This window comes from Neofelis nebulosa, chromosome 6 (assembly GCF_028018385.1).
Source record: "Neofelis nebulosa isolate mNeoNeb1 chromosome 6, mNeoNeb1.pri, whole genome shotgun sequence".
NCBI classification, from domain to species: Eukaryota; Metazoa; Chordata; class Mammalia; order Carnivora; family Felidae; genus Neofelis; species Neofelis nebulosa.
The window spans coordinates 155,150,011-155,168,966 of NC_080787.1; the positions used below are offsets into that span (position 1 = coordinate 155,150,011).

An 18,956-nucleotide genomic window follows, 5' to 3' on the forward strand; every position below is an offset into this window, starting at 1 on the left:
GAGGTTGATTCCAATATAATCCGGTGATTAGACAGGGGGATTTTCCAGAACAAATCAATGAGCCTTCAATTTCACAGTGGAATCACAGGAAGACTGTAAAACACTTCGGGGGTGGTGCTTGGAGAGAGAATAATGTTCTTCACCAGACGATTACAGTGACACACATACCTTCGGGAGAATAAACCCAGTTAATGAAGCTAAACTATCTCTTCAAATTGTAAAAGATTAAGTATTCAACACGAGACTTCACCCACACTCTGAGAGTCAGCTGATTTTCAACGAAGGCACTAATGAAATTCGGTGGAAAAAGTATTTTTAGCACGTATTACTGGAGCAAACAGATATTCACGGGAAAAAAAGAACCTTGACTAGACTTTTCTCCGTGCCCCAAACTGTGTCAATGCACGGTGGCTGTGCAGGCCAGACACGTGGTGTTCTTGCCCTGTGTGACCCCTCCCCGAGGGTGGGGGGCCCTGTACACGGAGCCTGTGCACAGTTACACCCGAGACTGCGGCACCGTCGCGGGGGGAGCCGTGAGGAAGGGTGGCCAACAGGGGTCCGTTAACGGCCGATGGCCACTTTCGGTCTGTAGCCAGCAAGAAGCCGAGGCTCTCGGTCCTACAACCACACGGATCCCAACCTGCCAACGATGTGACGAGCACAGAAGGAGATCCGGCCCAGGAGACCCTTGGCTGAGCAAGGGCCCTGGGCAACACCTTGGTCACGGCCAGGAGACCCTGAGCTGAGAACCGGGTGAGCCACACCCAGACTCCTCGCCCACAGACACCGTGAGAACAGACGTATGGTGTTTCAGCACAGTACGTTCTTGCTGATACGGCGGACCCGTGAACGGCGTGGGGGTTCGGGGCGCCGGCCCCTGCGTGTCGAAAATCCACACTTAATTTTGGCTCCTCGAAAACATAACCACTAGTAGCCCGCCACGGACCAGAAGCCTGACCGCTAGTCAGTTAGCACACATTTTGTGTGCCACGTGTGTTGCATATTAAGTATTCACAGTGAGGTCAGCTGGCCAAGAGGCAGCACGAGCACGGGGCTGTGCTCTAGCTCCGGGGGACTGCGTCCAGGTGGAGCCGCACAGCCCACCCCACGTTGTTCGACAGTCCGCCTACCGTTAGGGGACAAATGGGAGCAAACACAATGGGTCAGAGGTCTAAATACAAACAAAAACTTCCCGGAAGAAAACACACAGAAAATCACTGCAGGCTTTGAGTTGGCAAGATTTTTCAGACAGGCCAGAAAGCACCAACCATAAAATAAAAGTTACACTTCGTAAAAAGTCAGCATTTATGTCATTAAAGGATATTATAATACAAATAGACATGCTCCAGACTTGAGGAAATATTTGCAACATGTATACCTGATCTATGATAGTATCTGGAATACATTGTTTTTAAAGTTCTACAACTTGTTAATAGTAGTAACAAACAGTTAAAAATAAGGGCATAATCACATGATGTAGTGTTCAATATCACTCATTATTAAAAAAATACAAATTAAAACCACAATAAAAATGCCACAATAGGGGCGCCTGGGTGGCTCAGTCGGTTAAGCGTCCGACTTCGGCTCAGGTCATGATCTTGCGGTCCGTGAGTTCGAGCCCCGCGTCGGGCTCTGTGCTGACAGCTCGGAGCCTGGAGCCTGCCTCAGATTCTGTGTCTCTCTCTCTCTCTCTCTCTCTCTCTCTCTCTCTCTCTCTCTCCCTCTCTCTCTCTCTCTCTCTCTCTCTCTCTCTCTCTCTCTCTCCCTCTCTCTCTCTCCCTCTCTCTCTCTCTCTTTCTCTGCCCTTCACCTGCTTGTGCTCTGTCTCTTGAAAATAAACGTTTCAAAAAAATTTAATTAAAAAAAAATACCACAATAGCTAAAATTAAATAGACTCACAAAACAAGGCTGCCGCAGAGCAGGCGAGAATGTGAACGGCGCCCACTCCGGAAAGCTCACGAGCGGGTACTGAGGCTGAGCACGTGGCCGGCCCACCCCCGCCCCCCATCCCCCCACCGGTCCGGCAGCCCTGCCCCCATCTGCTTGCTCAGGAGAACCAGGAACGCATCACCACACAGACCTTTCCAGAAGTGGCTTTATTCACGATCGCCAAACTGATACACCAGAGGCTCCTTGGCTGACACAACAGAAAAGCTCTCCATCACATAAAGGAGTGGCTGCTGCGACACGTAACGGCACAAAGGTCCCGTGGCCATGGAGTTCTGGAAACGACTGACACTGGGACGCTCTTTGCTCACGGGTGTGGACGCGGGGACTGACTGGGAAAGGCATGTGGAAGGTCCCGGTGAAGGGAAGTCCTGCATCTGCAGGCAGCGTGGGTCACACAAGCGTGCACCTGTCCACACTCACAGACCCGCAGTCTGGGTCTGAGTGTGACCACAGTACCTCTGTGGGAGGAACAGAGTCAGCCGTCCAACGTGACTCAGAGCACATGCTTATTTAACACAATTGTAGATAAACCGTCAACACTGACTGCGTTCACCTTCAATCTTTCCTTTTTAATTCTTATTCAAAAAATATTTTAGTTTTGATTAAAAATATCGAAGTAATGTCTCCCAAAGAAGACATCCAGATGACCAACCGACACATGCAAAGATGCTCAACGCCACTCCTCATCAGGGAAATACAACTCAAAGCCACACTGAGATACCACCTCGCACCGGTCAGAGTGGCTGAAGTGAACAAATCAGGGGGCTGTAGATGCTGGCGAGGATGTGGAGAAATGGGACCCCTCTTGCACTCCTGGTGGGAATGCACACTGGTGCAGCCGCTCTAGGAAACAGTGAGGAGGTTTCTCAAAAATTAAAAATAGATCTACTCTACGACCCAGCAACAGTGCTACTAGGAATTCACCCAAGCGATACAGGTGTGCTGTCTCAAAGGGGCACATGCACCCCCATGTTTATAGCAGCATTTTCAACAATAGCCTAAGCATGGAAAGAGCCCAAATGTCCATCGATGGATGAATGGATAAAGAAGATGTGGTTTATATGTACAATGGAATACTACTTGGCAATGAGAAAGAATGCAATCTGGCCATTTGCAGCAGCGTGGATGGAACTGGAGGGTATTAGGCTGAGTGAAATCAGTCAGTCAGAGAAAGACAGATATCATATGTTTTCACTCATATGTGGAATTTGAGAAACTTAACAGAAGACCATGGGGGATGGGAAGAGGAAAAAATAGTTACAAACAAAGAAGGAGGCAAACCATAAGAGACTCTTAAATAAAGGGAACAATCTGAGGGTTGATAAGGGGGCAGGGGTTGGCGGGCACGGAAATGGGTGATGGACACTGAGGAAGGCACTTGTTAGGATGAGCACTGGGTGTTGTATGTAAGTGATGAATCATGGGAATCTACTCCCAAAGCCAAGACTACACTGTATACACCATATGTTAGCTAATTTGAGAATAAATTATTTTTTTATTTTTTTAAATACTTATTTATTTTTGAGAGAGACAGAATGCAAGTGGCGGAGGGGCAGAGAGAGGGAGACACAGAATCTGAAGCAGGCTCCAGGCTTCCAGCTGTCAGCACAGAGCCAGACACAGGGCTCGAACTCACGAACCTGAGATCATGACCTGAGCCGAAGCTGGATGCTCAACTGACTGAGCCCCCCAGGCACCCAACAAAAAATTATTTATAAAAAAATACCAAAGTATAGAAAATTGCTTTCTCTACCTTGCTTTCCCCTTCACATACTTAAAAAAATGGTCAGGATGAGGATTAGTAATAAAACGGAGACTGTTTTCATTGCCATTTTCTATACTGCACAATATTTTAGACTTGAATATGCACTGACCGTGTAAAATCTGACGGATGCCTCTTTCACTGTTCCCAGGAGCCCTGATGTCTGTAAGACCCTGTTCACTTCAAGATATTCTTATAATTTGTAAAAAGTAAGAGGGTGTTGTGTAAATCACGCCATTATATTCCCCACATAATTTGAGACATTCTGGGTTCAAGCAAGTGTGACCTTCGTTTCATTAGAAATTGCTCTAAATTCAATTTTCCTCTTGACTTTACCATCTCCTATAAATGAGTAGGACTCACTGAAGAGTCCCGTGTTTAAGACAGGGTAACTAGCGATTTTTGAGCACATCTGAATTTGGAATTTTCTCACTGCTGTTCACCCTGGGACACGGGTGCTGTCCGTCCCTGGCTGGGCAGGAGGCAGGCAGGTGCACCGCTGTACTCAGAAAGAAGCCTTGGGTCCCAGCCGAATCCTCGCTACTGAATGACACACGTGGGTTTTCTGGGGAAAATGGGTGGAAGCCAGAGGTTACAACCCAGGAGACGAATGTCTGCAGGCTGAGCGGTCTCAGGAGGGTGGCCAGGACACCAGCTCCCGGTAACTTAATGCAGAATCTCTCCCAGCGTGATCTGAGGCCCGCCTGTCCCAAAACTCCAAACCTCAGATGATCCTGTGGAAGTTCACACTTCTAGCATCTTCCACGCATCTGCGGAAACAGAAGGTCCAGGACAGGGGCCAAAACATCTTGATTTCCAGAAACACTTACTAGACCTTTAGGTACATTCATTTTGCTTACCACAATTTCCCAGCACAAGTGGAAATAGATGCGGTATTCGTCCAGAGCACGTGAGCCATCAATCTACAGCCGCGCAGGCTGTTCCTCTGGACCACTGCCCTCCCTCAACTCGAGTCCCGGAGTCAGTGCTGCCACGGATGGTGCGCGCTGCCCATCATTTGTGTTGCACGCAGACTCCAAGGCGCCCTCCCTGTGCCGGGGGAGCCCTGACAGGCCGACCGTCTCGTGGCTCTGCCTCCTTCCCTTCCCCCCAACAACTCCGGGGAGCAGCCAGAACTCGAAACCAACGCCTTATATACATTTGTGCTTCTTCTTCTTGATTTATTCCTCCCATAGGTTAAGCCTGCATTGCCGCGAAGGATCGGTTTCTGGTACAATATTTTGGCTTTTCTAGAAAATTACTCGAATATGAAAATAAGCAATGTGACAAAAGCAGGCTTCCTATTCCTCTAGGCTGCGTTACATTTAAATTTAGGGCTTGGCTGTTGACTTTGCTACAATCTGCAGAAGGTTTTCCGAAAGGAAGGTACTTGGACTGTTAGGTTCTTCGGAATGAAATTAGCTTTCAGAATGTGGGCTTGATGAGATGGTCAGGAAACATCTGAGAATGATATATGTTTCAGAACTAGAACGTTGTATATGAAAACAAATTTGAAACCACTCAATGGCTAAAAAAAAAAAAAAACCAGTGTTATTCCCACATTAATAAAAATAGAATATATATTGCCTTCCATAGAATAAAAATAAGCAACTGTTTTGAAATCTTGATTTAGAAGTCACTTCTGGTGCACAAATCCAGAGTGAAAAACATTCCTCGTGCCCGGGGCCTCCCTGCAGAGGAGGACTTAGGCTCCACTCTCACTTCTGCCCACGAAGGTCCCGCGCACTCTGGTCCCGCCTCCTTCCGGGGCCCCTTCCCGGCCCTCCCTTGGTGGCACCGTGGCTCCCGTGCCTGTGCTCACACAGCGCCATGGGGGCACCGTGCCGGGCGCACCGAGGAGCTAAAATCCACTTGTTGGGAGCCCAAATCCTACCACTCACCACTGAGCTCACCCAGGCCAGCTTCTTTGTGCTGCAGTTCCCTTACCCGCCCGCTCCATGAATGCTTACGTGTCCACTTCCTAAGGATATGATTAAATAGAGCACGTGGAATGCTGACTGTCACACAGTAAATACCTGTCAAGTACAAGTAAAGGCTTACACTGAACTCAAACCTTTTTTTTTTTGGCTCCTGGTAGAAATTAGACTTGAGTGCGTGGCCAAGAAAGAAAATTCTAAGTAAAATCCACTCCAGCCATCTGCACGGAGGCTAGCGTGCAACCTGGCGGCAAAGCGTGCTGGCTTCAGAGACAAAAGGAAAACTGGACTTGACACCTGGTTTGAATCCAGAAAAGGCGGGCTGGACCCTGGCTGCGCACACAGCCTTGGCCAGCGCACCCTGGGCCCTCTGGCGCCCGTCCGGTGCACACAGGGTCACGAAGCCTGCTCCACGCTGTACTGTGTCACATCTGTGCACGTTCCACAAACGCACGCTTTATACAACACAAAATAAAGACCATGTCTACCAAGATCCAAAAACCACCACACGCGCACACAGATCCCACATCGTCCCGATCCTCTCGGTGGAGAAGACAGCAATTTGACAATCACAGAGATCGTAAAATTCAACAACCTAATTTTACAGATAAAATCAAGGCTCAAAACGTTTCCTGTGGAATCACGTGGCAAACATACAGGATTCATCGTTATCATTTAAATCTCTTCAGGAGATAACTAACTGTGGAAACAAAATTAATAGTAACACGTGGAGTCTATGATGTTGGAAAGTAAAATGTGCCACACGGATAGCGTGAAGACCTAGACAGGAGAAACAGACGCTTACTGTCTGTCATAAGGTTCCCACACTGTGGTGGCAGCAGGTGACAGTGGAGGCCCACGGTCCCAATGAAAGATACGTGCTAAAACCTCAGCTTGCGAGTGACACTTGCGCGAGCATTCCACAAGACAAGCAAACGTTCCTGATGAATCTAACCTGATAAACGAGCGATGTCTTGCAATATGAGTCGAACCTGACGCCAAACATCACATGATCACAGCTGAGCCGATGGTGCTTCTGTCTCTTCTCTCGCTGCGGGACGGTGGGTGATCGTCTCCCACACTCGGATGCTCGGTCTCATGCCACCGGGTCTGGCAGAAATCGGTGATTTTTCGGAATGTGGGAAGGTGCCCACGACTGGCACTGGTGTATTTTTTGTCACTTCGAGGCACCTGTGAACAGTCCTTTGCTTTTCCGGACAAGAGTGAGCTTAGGAGCACTTTGCCTCATTCTGCGTCAGGCTTCCCGCAGACACAGACCCTTTCCTCTGCTGCCTTATTGCCGCTTACGTTAAATACCGTAGATGACAAGACTTTATTCATACTGTGCTGAGTCAACATCCGTGTGAGTGTATACAGCGGCCCCCATGCAGAAAGAGGTGGAAAAGAAAGGCGGTAGGAAGGAGATGCTTACTGGGGAAGTTGAGACGGAAATCACCGAGAAGTACGAACGACGTATGCGAGCGGCCGACATTGCAAGAGTTTACAAGACGTCTACGTCTGCGTCTCGTCTGCAGAGGAGGAGGAGAGAAGGGCGGGGGAATCCCTCACTTCAAATGAGGTTAGGGAGATGTGTAAAATGTGGGAAACGGTGCAAAATATTGTAGAAAAGCACCACCCGAATACGGCTGTAGCAGTGAGAGTGATGGATCTGTTTAACGACGATGCAATGTCACATTTCTGCGAAATCCTCAAAAGGAGGCAAAAGCAAACGTCACCCGATAGGCTCCTTGTTAAAGTTGTGGGAAAAGAAAAAGATTCCATTGAGCCAACAGACGGCAGTGATTCCGTGAGTGATAGTGAGAGTCGTCCTACACAGTAACCCTCCTCTCTCTTGTCTCCCTCGCACCAGCCACAAAGGTTTTCAAAGGGAAGTGCAGGTTAATTTGTTTTTCTTTATATTTTGTATTTTCTTATTCTTTGGTATTATGTTACAGTATAATCATTTTTATCCAAATATTTTTGGGTTGTGGAACAAATCATCTGAGTTTCCATCATTTCTTATGGGGAAATTCGCTTTGATATGCAATTGCTTTGCATCACAAGCATGTTTCTGGAACGAATTAAGCTCGCAAACCACAGTTTTACTGTATATAAGTGGCACAGCAATCTCAAATGAACAAAACAAGGAGTTACAAAAGCCAGAAAAAGTGAAGAAGTAGCGGTACAAAAGTATCTAACTGAACCAAAAGGAGGCAGGGAAAAGGAACTGAGTATCAAATGGGCAAATATAAAAAAGGTAAAGCAAGATGAGAGGCTTAAACATGATCTTATCAATAATCTTATCAAATGGACCAGTCTAAACACTGATCAAAAGGCAGAGATAGTCAAAGTGGTTAAGAGAGTAAAACAAATCTAAATACCACCTATAAGAAATGCACCTCAGCAATCCCTATCAAAACAACACGGCATTCTTTGCAGAGTTAAAACAAGCAATCCTAAAATGTCTATGGAATCAGAAAAGACCCCAAATAGCCAAAGCAATCTTGAAAAAGAAAACCAAGGGTGGAGACATCACAATCCTGGACTCCAAGCTGTATTACAAAGCTGTAATCATCAAGACAGTATGGTACTGGCACAAGAACAGACACTCAGATCAATGGAACAGAATAGAGAACCCAGAAATGGACCCACACACGTATGGCCAACTAATCTTCGACAAAGCAGGAAAGAGTATCCAACGGAATAAAGACAGTCTCTTCAGCAAATGGTGCTGGGAAAACTCGACAGAGACAAGCAGAAAAATGAACCTGGACCATCTTCTTACACCAGACACAAAAATAGACTCAAAATGGATGAAAGACCTAAATGTAAGACAGGAAGCCATCAAAATCCTCGAGGAGAAAGCAGGCAAAAACCTCTTTCTCCTGGCCATAGCAACTTCTTACTCAACACATGTCTGGAGGCAAGGGAAACAAAAGCAAACATGAATTATTGGGACCTCATCAAGATAAAAAGCTTCTGCACGCTGAAGGGAACAATCAACAAAACTAAAAGGCAACCGATGGAATGGGAGAAGATATTTGCAAACAACATATCAGATAAAGGGTTAGTACCCAAAATCTATAGAGAACTTAACCAAACTCAACGCCCAAAAAACAAATAATCCAGTGAAGAAATGGGCAACAGACATGAATAGACACTTCTCCAAAGAAGACATCTAGATGGCCAAACGACACATGAAAAAACACTCAACATCACTCATCATCAGGGAAATACAAATCAAATCCACAATGAGATACCACCTCACACCTGTCAGAATGGCTAACAACAATTCAGGCAACAACAGATGTTGGCAAGGATGCAGAGAAAGAGGTTCTCTTTTGCATTGTTGGTAGCAATGCAAGCTGGTACAGCCACTCTGGAAAACAGTGTGGAGGGTCCTCAAAAAATTAAAAATAGAACTACGCTATGACCAAGCAACTGCACTACTAGGTATTTATCCAAAAGATACAGGAGTGCTGACTCGAAGGGACACATGCACCCCAGTGTTTATAGCAGCACTATCGACAATAGCCAAAGTATGGAAAGAACCCAAATGTCCATTGGCTGATGAATGGATAAAGAAGATGTGGTATCTGTATAGAGTAGAGTATTACTCGGCAATCAAAAAGAATGAAATGTTGCCATTTGCAGCTACATGGATGGAACTGGAGGGTATTGTGCTAAGTGAAATTAGTAAGAGAGAGACAAATATCATATGACTTCACTCATATGAGGACTTTAAGATACAAAATAGATGAACATAAGGGAAGAGAAGCAAAAATAATATAAAAACAGGGAGGGGGACAAAACATAAGAGAGCTCTTAAATATAGAGAACAGAGGGTGCCAGAGGGATTGTGGAAGGGGGGATGGGCTAAATGGGTAAGGGGCATTAAGGAATCTACTCCTGAAATCATTGTTGCTAACCAACAACTAACTAACTAATGTGGATGTAAATTAAAAAATAAATTATAAAAAAAAAAAAAGAAAAAATTGCACTTCAAATAAGAGACCCACACAGGTTAGAAAAAAAGAATACAGAAAATACTATCCTAACACTAATCAAAAGAGAGCTGGAGTGGCTATCTTTCCCCCAAAGTGTATTTCAAAGCAAGTAAAGAAAGAGACCATTTCCTGAGAGTGAAGGGGTCCGTTCACCAAGAGCACATAATCCTAACCTAACAAAGGAGCTTCAAAACACCCTAAACAACATCTGTGGGCATCAGAGGGAGTAAGAAGTTGTAGACAGAGGCATGCACACCAGTCTCACCAGCTGATGAAGACACAGTCGGCAAGGACACTGGACGTGACACACACGGCAGTCCCCTGGCCAGGCGGATGTCCGCAGCACAATCTTCCCCCGACAGCAGACACAGACCGTGAAACCAAGTTTTGTGGCTTCAGGCCACACCACGTATGTTCTCTGACCACATGTTGTTAAAGTGGAAACCAATAAAGAAAGATGGGGGGCAAGTCCCCACATACCTGGAAACAGAGAAGCACGCGCAGAGAACCCGCAGACCAGCAAGGAAGTCAAAGGAGAAGCTGGAAAATGTACTGAGCTAAATGGGGGTGTGGGGGTGCGCCCAGAGTGGGGCTGGAGGGGAGCACATGGCACCCCACCCTCCACTGTCACCTGTGAGGTGCAGGCAGGCCTAGGACACGTCCTGTGAGAAAGATTAAGTTAAACTTGTCACTTCCGTTGGTCACAGCAAACCTCCTACCACTGCAGACTTTCCTTAAAGGCCACGGGAAGGAATAACTCAGCACCCAGGTTCTCATTCTTCTCTACCTCAAAACCAATAGGAAAAATGAGCATTTCTAAACTGCGCAAAAAACCCAGGCTTTCTGATTATTGAACTCACCTGAAATTCAATATTCTCTCAAGTTAAATCGAAATTAGACCTCTTCGTGTCAATCCGCAAAAGCATCTTGAAAGCAAAATGGAAGAGACCGTCCCTCCCGCGGCCGAGTGCTGGTAACGGGTCAGGTCTGCGGGGAAAAGGGAGGTTCTGGAGCATCTGGCGGTGAGCGGACGGCAGGCGGCGGTAGCACTCCTCCATCAGCCACCGCACCGACCGCGAGGCCGAGAGGAACCTGTGCGTCTCAGCCTTGAGCCTCTGCTCAGATAAACGTGAGTCAAGAAAACAGCATGATCCCTGGAGTCCAGCGCCCGGCCCCGACTTTTACTGGACGCGGCACGTAACTTAGCACAAGGTGTTGCAGTGCACATCCCGGGCAATGTCTCCGAGCGGACTTTCCCCCACGGGAAGCAGAGACAATAATAACCAACCGCTCACTTTCACTGTGACTATCAGATCAACCTAATAAGCAGGTTCCTCCCACATAAGCAAGTTGGTGAACATCACTATTTTAGGTGTACCATCCGGTCCTGACCCTAAAACCTACCTCACTTATCTTTCCTCTCTATAAAGTCCTATCTAAGAAGCCAAATTGGAGAAACAGTTTCTAAAAAGGACAGTTGGGTTTCCGTTTGGAGAATTCAGAACGTACGGGAGCTGAATTTGGTAACAACACCACCCATGTCTGTGCCTGCAGGAACAGCTGCACAAGTGTGTGGCCATTCAATTAACCATCACCGGAGATGTCCTCAGGTTCTCTCTAAATATGTCTCCTTCTGGAGTTTTCCGGGTTGAACCAGAACCGTGGGAGGAGCCCTGAGTGGGGCTGAGACCCATTTCCCAATAACCACCGACTAAAGCAGTCAGATTGAGAAGCGAGTCTGGGTCCTCAACGAGCTCCCCTTGGAGCCGGGCCGCACGCAGGGGCGGAGCAGTGGAAGGGGACCCCCGCACCCCTGCTCAGCCTCATGGTTTAGAATCATCAGGACACCGGGCTGGGTGGCTGTCAGTTAAGCATCCAACTCTTGATTTCGGCTCAGATCATGATCTCACGGTTCACAAGATCAAGCCCCACATCAGGCTCTGTGCTGACCACACGGAGCCCGCTTGGGATTCCGTCTCCCTCCCTCTCTGCCCCTCCCCCTCTTGTGCTTTTTCTCTCTCTCTCTCTCAAAATAAAATAAATGAACTTTATTTTTTTTTTTTTTCAACGTTTTTTATTTATTTTTGGGACAGAGAGAGAGACAGAGCATGAATGGGGGAGGGGCAGAGAGAGGGAGACACAGAATCGGAAACAGGCTCCAGGCTCCGAGCCATCAGCCCAGAGCCTGACGCGGGGCTCGAACTCACGGACCGCGAGATCGTGACCTGGCTGAAGTCGGACACTTAACCGACTGCGCCACCCAGGCGCCCCAAAATAAATGAACTTTAAAAACAAAGAAGTAATAAATAAAAAGTTCAAATGCTGCTGACAAAAACCAAGGAAAATGACCCCTTCCCAGATACACTTAGGTTATTTTTCCTCAGCAGAACTTAAAGTTAGGTGACCTATTTGAAACATGCAGATTTAAATTTCTTCCTCATATGCTTAGGAAATAAAATTTTCTGAAAGGTTTGACAAAAGGTGACTTGGGAAGAATACCAGGTATTTTAAAGTTCCTAAAAGTAACAGTATTTTCTGTGTACTTTTATTTGTGTAATGATCCACATTGATTAATTCTACTACCTCACTATAATCGTAGTTTTAATAATTAAAGCGAATGGCACTTGCTCAGCTCCTAACGCTACCAAACTAACAGCCTGGCAGAAAAAGAGACCTGTTCATCCAGGCGTCCTTCCACAGTCAACAGTCAGAATTCCTTAAAAAATGACAACACATCAGAAAGAAAGGTAAGCAAACCAACTGTCAGGAGACACAGTGACCAACAGAACCAGACTCAGAAATGACCCAGATGTTGTCACAGTCAGGCAGGAACTTAAATCTTACAACAATAAGTTAAAGATTCTACTGTAATTCCATCAGGAAGATAAATCTTTGAAGAGAAAAAATTTTCTAGCCTAGAATAATTAGAACAAATCCAGGTTCTGTACCTGAAAGAGAAAACAACAAAGTAAAAAGCAAAACCGAATCTACAAAACACACTGTAAATACAGAGGGCAATATGGCAATTTTAAATTAAAAGCTGGATCAGTCAAGAAGCAAAACGTTGGGCCCACAGATCAAGACATGAAGGATATAAACAAGCCATTTAGAAATGAAAGAAAACCCTCAACTAATTAACAGCATATGGAACAACGCACGACCCTCACGGTGTCCAAAGGAAGGCGAGTTAAAATGATGAGCTACCGTGTCTTCGTAACGAACTTAACAAAGGTAAAGAAAGTGCTCGTATCCGGACCGGTAAGGACGCGAACAGCGGGGAGCATTTTGAAATCCCGTTCTCGTGGGTCACATCTGCCGCTTCTGCGCATCGGAACCATCCCCGCGACGATACAGACCCCCGCAGCGTGCTCCAACTGAAACTCTTCGGTACTCGGAGCAGCTCCTCACTCAGTGATGCTAAAAGGCATTTCCGTGCCAATACCGAATTCTCAAAGCGGCCGGCATCCCCCCGTGGACAGGTGCCCACGCCAGCCCGCCCCGCGCGCCTCTAACCCTGCTTCCATCTTCTGCTCTCTTGCCTCCTGGCCGCCCGTCCGTCTCACCAGCGCGACGTCAAAGGATTCAGAAAGGAATCCAACGACTTCGAAAATACGCCGGAGAGACTCAGAATGGGGAATGACAGCACGGATTACCGACCAGAAAGGCCAGGACCGACGGTATCTGTAGCGTGGCCTGATTACGTAGGGGGTGAGCGACTCGTGACCACACGAGCAGAAAACGTTTCAAGCGGAGCGCCTGCAGCAGGGGGCCGCCGGCCGCATCAGGGTTACCGCTGGGACGAGGCGCGCGAGGACCTCGGCGGCACGGGGTGGGGGCTCTGTGGTCAGTGCCGTGACCGGCGTCGCGCACCCGGTCCTCGACATTCAGTGTCACCAGGAGCCAGACGTGCCCGAGAGTCTAGGGAGCCCCTGATGGCAGCAGTGTGCCGCGGGGGGGCGGGGCGGTCCACCTTCGTTCACACACACACGCACACACCCACACACGCACACACCAGCCGGACCCACGAAATCGCACGCCGACGCAATTCTCTGAATCCACATCGCCGTGCGCTCACGTTACCAAACATCACCAGTCTTCACATACAAACCCCTCCACAATTCAATACAAGTCCACACACTCTTTCCGTGTGATTGATGTGAAGCTGATGTAACTCTGTTTTCATGTCTCCTCCTAGTTAGGCCGATCTCTTTATTTTATTTTATTTTTGGGACAGAGAGAGACAGAGCATGAACGGGGGAGGAGGGGCAGAGAGAGAGGGAGACACAGAATCGGAAACAGGCTCCAGGCTCCGCGCCATCAGCCCAGAGCCCGACGCGGGGCTCGAACTCACGGACCGCGAGATCGTGACCTGGCTGAAGTCGGACGCTCAACCGACGGCGCCACCCAGGCGCCCCTAGGCCGATCTCTTTAAATGCTGTGGTCCTCCTCCTGCACCCAATTCTTTTTAGGAGACATTCCAAAACCGTTTTCTCACCTGCCCTGGGACTCGGCCCGCCCGTGTTCACACCCGCCCGAGGGCACGCCCGCGTTCCCCGCAGCTCGGCTCCCAGCAAGCGAACGGGATGACACAGACCGCCACGCGGAAGAACACGCCCTGCGCTTCCCTTTCTCCCCCCGCAACGGTCTGGTTCCCACGTCTGTCTCCCTGCACGTGACGAACACTGCTGGGTCACCTTCAGCGTTCCAGGGTTTCACCAAACACAGGCCAACACGCCGGAAGCCGCGTCAGGAGTAGACACGCCCCGCCCACACGAGCAGACCGTACCTGGGGGGCTGACGGGCTGAAGGCCACGCCAGCGACGGTGTCCGTGTGTCCGGCCAGTCTGTGAGAAAACGTGCTCGAGCCCAGTTCATACACGTACGCCTGCAAGACAGACAGACAGACAGACAGACAGACAGACGGGGCTCCATGATGAAAGGGCCAACGGTCCACGTGAGTCGCGCACAACAGAAGCGCACCCCACGGCCGAGCGACTCCGCGGCAGCCGGTCACCTGACGGGCCAGCGCCGCCTGAGCCGGAGACCCGACTCGGTGACTCACGCCTCTCTCCTCCTTGCCTCTCGGACCTTTATTGTCTCAGTGGACCCACAGCCCCTGATGCCTCCACAGTTCAGCCCTGCCTGCAAGTCCCAAGCGGAGTGAAAAAGCGATGTTTATGTCCTTTTCCATAAATTTGAGACAAAAACATGTACACACCTTGCTTCCTACTAAATTAGCTTGGAATCGAGCAATTCAAATATTTGGAATTTTTTCTATAGTATAGTTGTTCTTAAAATTTTAAATAAAAACATACAATACTGTCTGATGGTATCACCATATGCATATAAAAAGATACATATAGAGAGAGCTGGACAGATGCATGGATATTTAGAGAGAGAGAGAGGCCATCAAATACTTCATTTTAGGGACACAAATCTGGTATCGGGATACCATCCCGATGTGATAGAAGAGAGGAGAGACCCATTCTAATTTTTAGGTAACAAAATGTGCAAACAAGTGGTTTGTGGACTCTACTGGTATTAAAAAAGAAATGCCACGTCACAGAAAAAGCAAGACATCTACGTGATTCCTTCTTCCACAAAAAGTCTATTTCAATGGACAGACGAGCCCTTCAAATTTACAACTTCCAAATGATTCTGTCATGGGCTAAACAGCAGCTCCTGAAATAAAGTCTACAAACAGAGATTGTATACATCTTGAAGCGGAAATATTTAAAGCATGTTTTTGTTGGGTTTTTTTTCTGCTGTTCTTATTGGAAACGTGCTTATTTGAAAAGCAGCCACTGACGTGTGTGCTCCCAACAGTTCCCAAAGGAGGCTGCTGCTGCGGGCCCAGGGACCCCACTCTGGGGACTGTAACACTGAGGTTTGTCGCCACATACGGGACACCGCCTGGCATGCCACCTGGCATTTGCGTGACATCTCACAACACCCATAAATGACGCCGTGAGGCCATGAGAGAAGAATCAGTAACGGTTATTTAAGAAACTGCCTCTCCTTTCCTGTATGCAAATGCTTTTAAATGAAACCTACCTTTTCTCCCAGAAGAACCAGAAGGTTCTTGAATGAAATGAATCTTTCTGGTCATGGCAAACCGGAACCATGAGAACGACAGTCTGCAGCCACAAATATCAGACATATTTTATTAGGTGCACATTCGTCACAACCTGCCCTTTCAAACGGCAGCAACAATCGGCCCAAACGGACAAGATGCACCTTGTCTGATGCTGAAAACACAGGAATGGACTGCAACCCGTGTGCGGAACACAATGTTTTGATTAGATGTAATACTAGTGACTCGATTCATGAAGCCACCTGTCCCCATCAAAGGGAAATAAGCCGTGGCTAAAACGTACTCAGAAAGACGAAACGTAAAATAAAACCCTACAAAGTCAGTCTTACTCTGACACTAACGAGCCCTGAGAACGGGCAGCGTCTTCTCACAAAGGATGAGGGTGTGGCCCAGCCCACCCGGGAGCAGGGAAGACGCTTCGCTGTTCAAGACGTTTCACAAAAACCGTCCGGGACTGAATGTACCAGTGAAAAAGATGATGTTTTACAAACACAACTAGACCAGTTCATTATGAATGTTTTGTAATTCTGCTGAACCGCATCCTTGAAGGTGAAGCTGCTTTCGTTTTTCTGTCTCACGTTATTCCTGCCACGTGTCCTTCATTTCCCTTTGCCTGGATTTTCTCCACAGAAGAAATGGACAAAAGGATCGCACACAGAAGTTCACTCTGTGTCTGAAGCTTAATTAGTGTTGATATCGTCCCCGGGGGAATCAACGATCACATCACAGACATTCACTTTGTTTTTTAAAGTATTTCCAGAAAGGATGTTTCTCAGGACTGTGCATATTGTCTTAGATCACTGAAGTTTTAGTTCACAAAAAACTTGTGAAGTTTTCTAAGAAGGCCAAAGTGTTCAAGGTTTAATACAGAGCCCTACTTAAAATCCCATCAAGACAGAAACATCGCCCACCTCCTGCAGAAGCCAAGACTCCGTCCGAAAGCCCCTGATTTGGGCACGTGGAGCTCTGTGGCCACCACCAGGTGAACACTGGATGTTAATGGCGGGGCTGTCCCTCAGGTTTGGAGGCAGAATCATGACCCCCTTCTCTCGGCAACCTCCATCAAGGTCCGGCAGACGCTGTGATGAGCTCTGCCCTGGCCCTGCCCCTTCCCCTTGAGGAGCCCCGCGAGGGGTCCCTGGCCACCACGGATGGACCGCTGGTCACCTGACAGACTCCTACACCTTGGCTGGCGGCCACAGCCGCTTCAACAATCCTGAGCAAACCTTCATCAACTTTGTCTCTAATAACAAGCCGGTCTCTCTCAGCGTCCTTGGCCCTATGACCAATGACATGGCCAGTCATCTTAGTATCTGGTAGTTCATTCTTTGAAAATGTGATCTTATAGTGAAACATCGGGGCGGGGGTATCTGGCAAAAGAGCCGCTTACGTCAACCCTCAGCGTCGGCAGCATGTGAAGGGAGCCGTCGCAGTCCAGCCACAGCTGTCCACGTCCTAAGATTCGAGCAGGCGTCCAGGAGTGCAGCTAGGAGGCTCGTCTGTTTACCCGCACGGCGGACACCACGGTGCACTGCTACAGGGGAGACTCCGAGGGTCAGAGACGGGGCCTCAGAGCCCACCTCTCTAGAACCTGACAGCCTCCTTCCAGCAGTGGGGCTCGCACGATGGAAAACCCCGGTCCTCTGTGTCTAGTTCTATCTCCCAAGTCCTTGCTTGGCTTTTAGTACGAAAAGTTTCAAATATATACCAAAGTACGGTGGATTGCACAACCAGCCCGTTCGTACAGAACCAAACACAACATCGTAAGACTTTGCTCTACTTGCTTCAACTGCCATACCTTTGTTCGTTACTTTTTCCCTTTCAGTTTTCGTGGCTGAATAAGTAGGAAGTATTTTTAGCCAATTGCTAAGATAACGTCCCACATACTTTGTAAGTATCTCTAAAAATACAGACATTGCACACACACCTACACTGCCACTTTACGCTGACCTAAAAATAAAGGAAGTCCTGGCCGGTCACACTGGTCACAGTTGTTTTGGGTAAGCAGGACCCAGCGCAGATCTGTGCGTTGCTGTCACGTCTTTCCAGCACCGCTGTTTGGAGCAACGCTTTCTCTCCCTGGCTCTCTTCCATGCCATAGACTTGTTGACGAAATGGGGTCCGAGTCCAGAAGAACATTCCAGCCAGAACTCGTCGGCCTGCCCGTGTGTGACATCTTTCGACTTGCTCCATCATCCTGTGGATGGGCCCTGAGCCAGAAATTATGCATAAAGACTCAATTCAGTTCAGGCTCTACCTTTTTGCCACAAGAATACTTTACGGTGGATATTAACGGGTGTGCACTTCAAAATGGCAGTGGGAATGTACAGTATCTAAACTGTTGCACAGTGAGTGACGCTGATGTTGGTCGGGAGGTTTGGCTTGTGACATGATGTCCCTCGGAGACTGTAATGAGGTCCACCTAACACACGTGTAAGCGCACAATATGGCGCACTTACACAAGCACAGTGTTCTCCAGCAGGGCTCTAGACCACTTCGTCCCGCACAACTGAAATTCTGTGCCCTCTGGCCAACGTCTCCCAGCTGCCCTCCCTGCTGGCAACCGCCACCCTACCCGCTGCTTCCATGAGTGTGACTGTTTCAGATTCTTCATCTAAGTGCAGTTAGGCAGCATTTGTCCTTCTTTCTGTGATCGGCTTGTCTCACCTACTATAACGTCCTCTGGCTCATCTATGTCATTGCAAATGGCAGGACTTCCTTCTTTTTTTAAGGCTGAATAACATCCCATTGTGTCGATTTACTCATCCATCCATCAACACTGAGGTGGCTTGAACCATCTTAGCTACAGTGACTAATGCTGCAGGGACGTGGGAGAGCAAATCTCTCTTTGAGGTCGTGATTTCAATTCTGTTGGACAAATACCCAGGAATGGAATTACCTTATCCTATGGAAATTCTATTTTTAATTTTCCAAGGAACCTCCACACTGTTCTCATGGCGGCTGCACTGGCTGATATTCCACCACCAGTGCACGAGGGTTCCAATTTCTCCACACGCTCGCTGGTCCTTCCCTCCTGGTCTTTTGACGATGGCCATCCTGACAGGTGTGAGATGGTATCTCACTGGTTTTGATCTGCATTTTCCTGGTGATGAGTGATACTGAGAACCACTTCCTGTACCTGCCGGCCACCAGTGCATCTTCTCTGGAGAAATGCCTAGTCAGGCTGCCTGGGGACCACCAATCTC

General features: G+C 48.0%; 1 protein-coding gene across 1 annotated transcript in view; it reads right to left on the reverse strand.

Annotated features, from left to right (window-relative positions):
• The window catches only part of WDR27 (WD repeat domain 27), a gene marked incomplete at its 5' end in the record, with an annotated part of 158,843 nt that overhangs the window by 67,239 nt on the left and 72,648 nt on the right, over positions 1-18,956 (reverse strand). Inside the window, one exon of the mRNA XM_058736176.1 lies at positions 14,443-14,541. Coding sequence (XP_058592159.1) covers positions 14,443-14,541 — 99 coding nt within the window. The remainder of the gene's footprint in view (positions 1-14,442; positions 14,542-18,956) is intronic.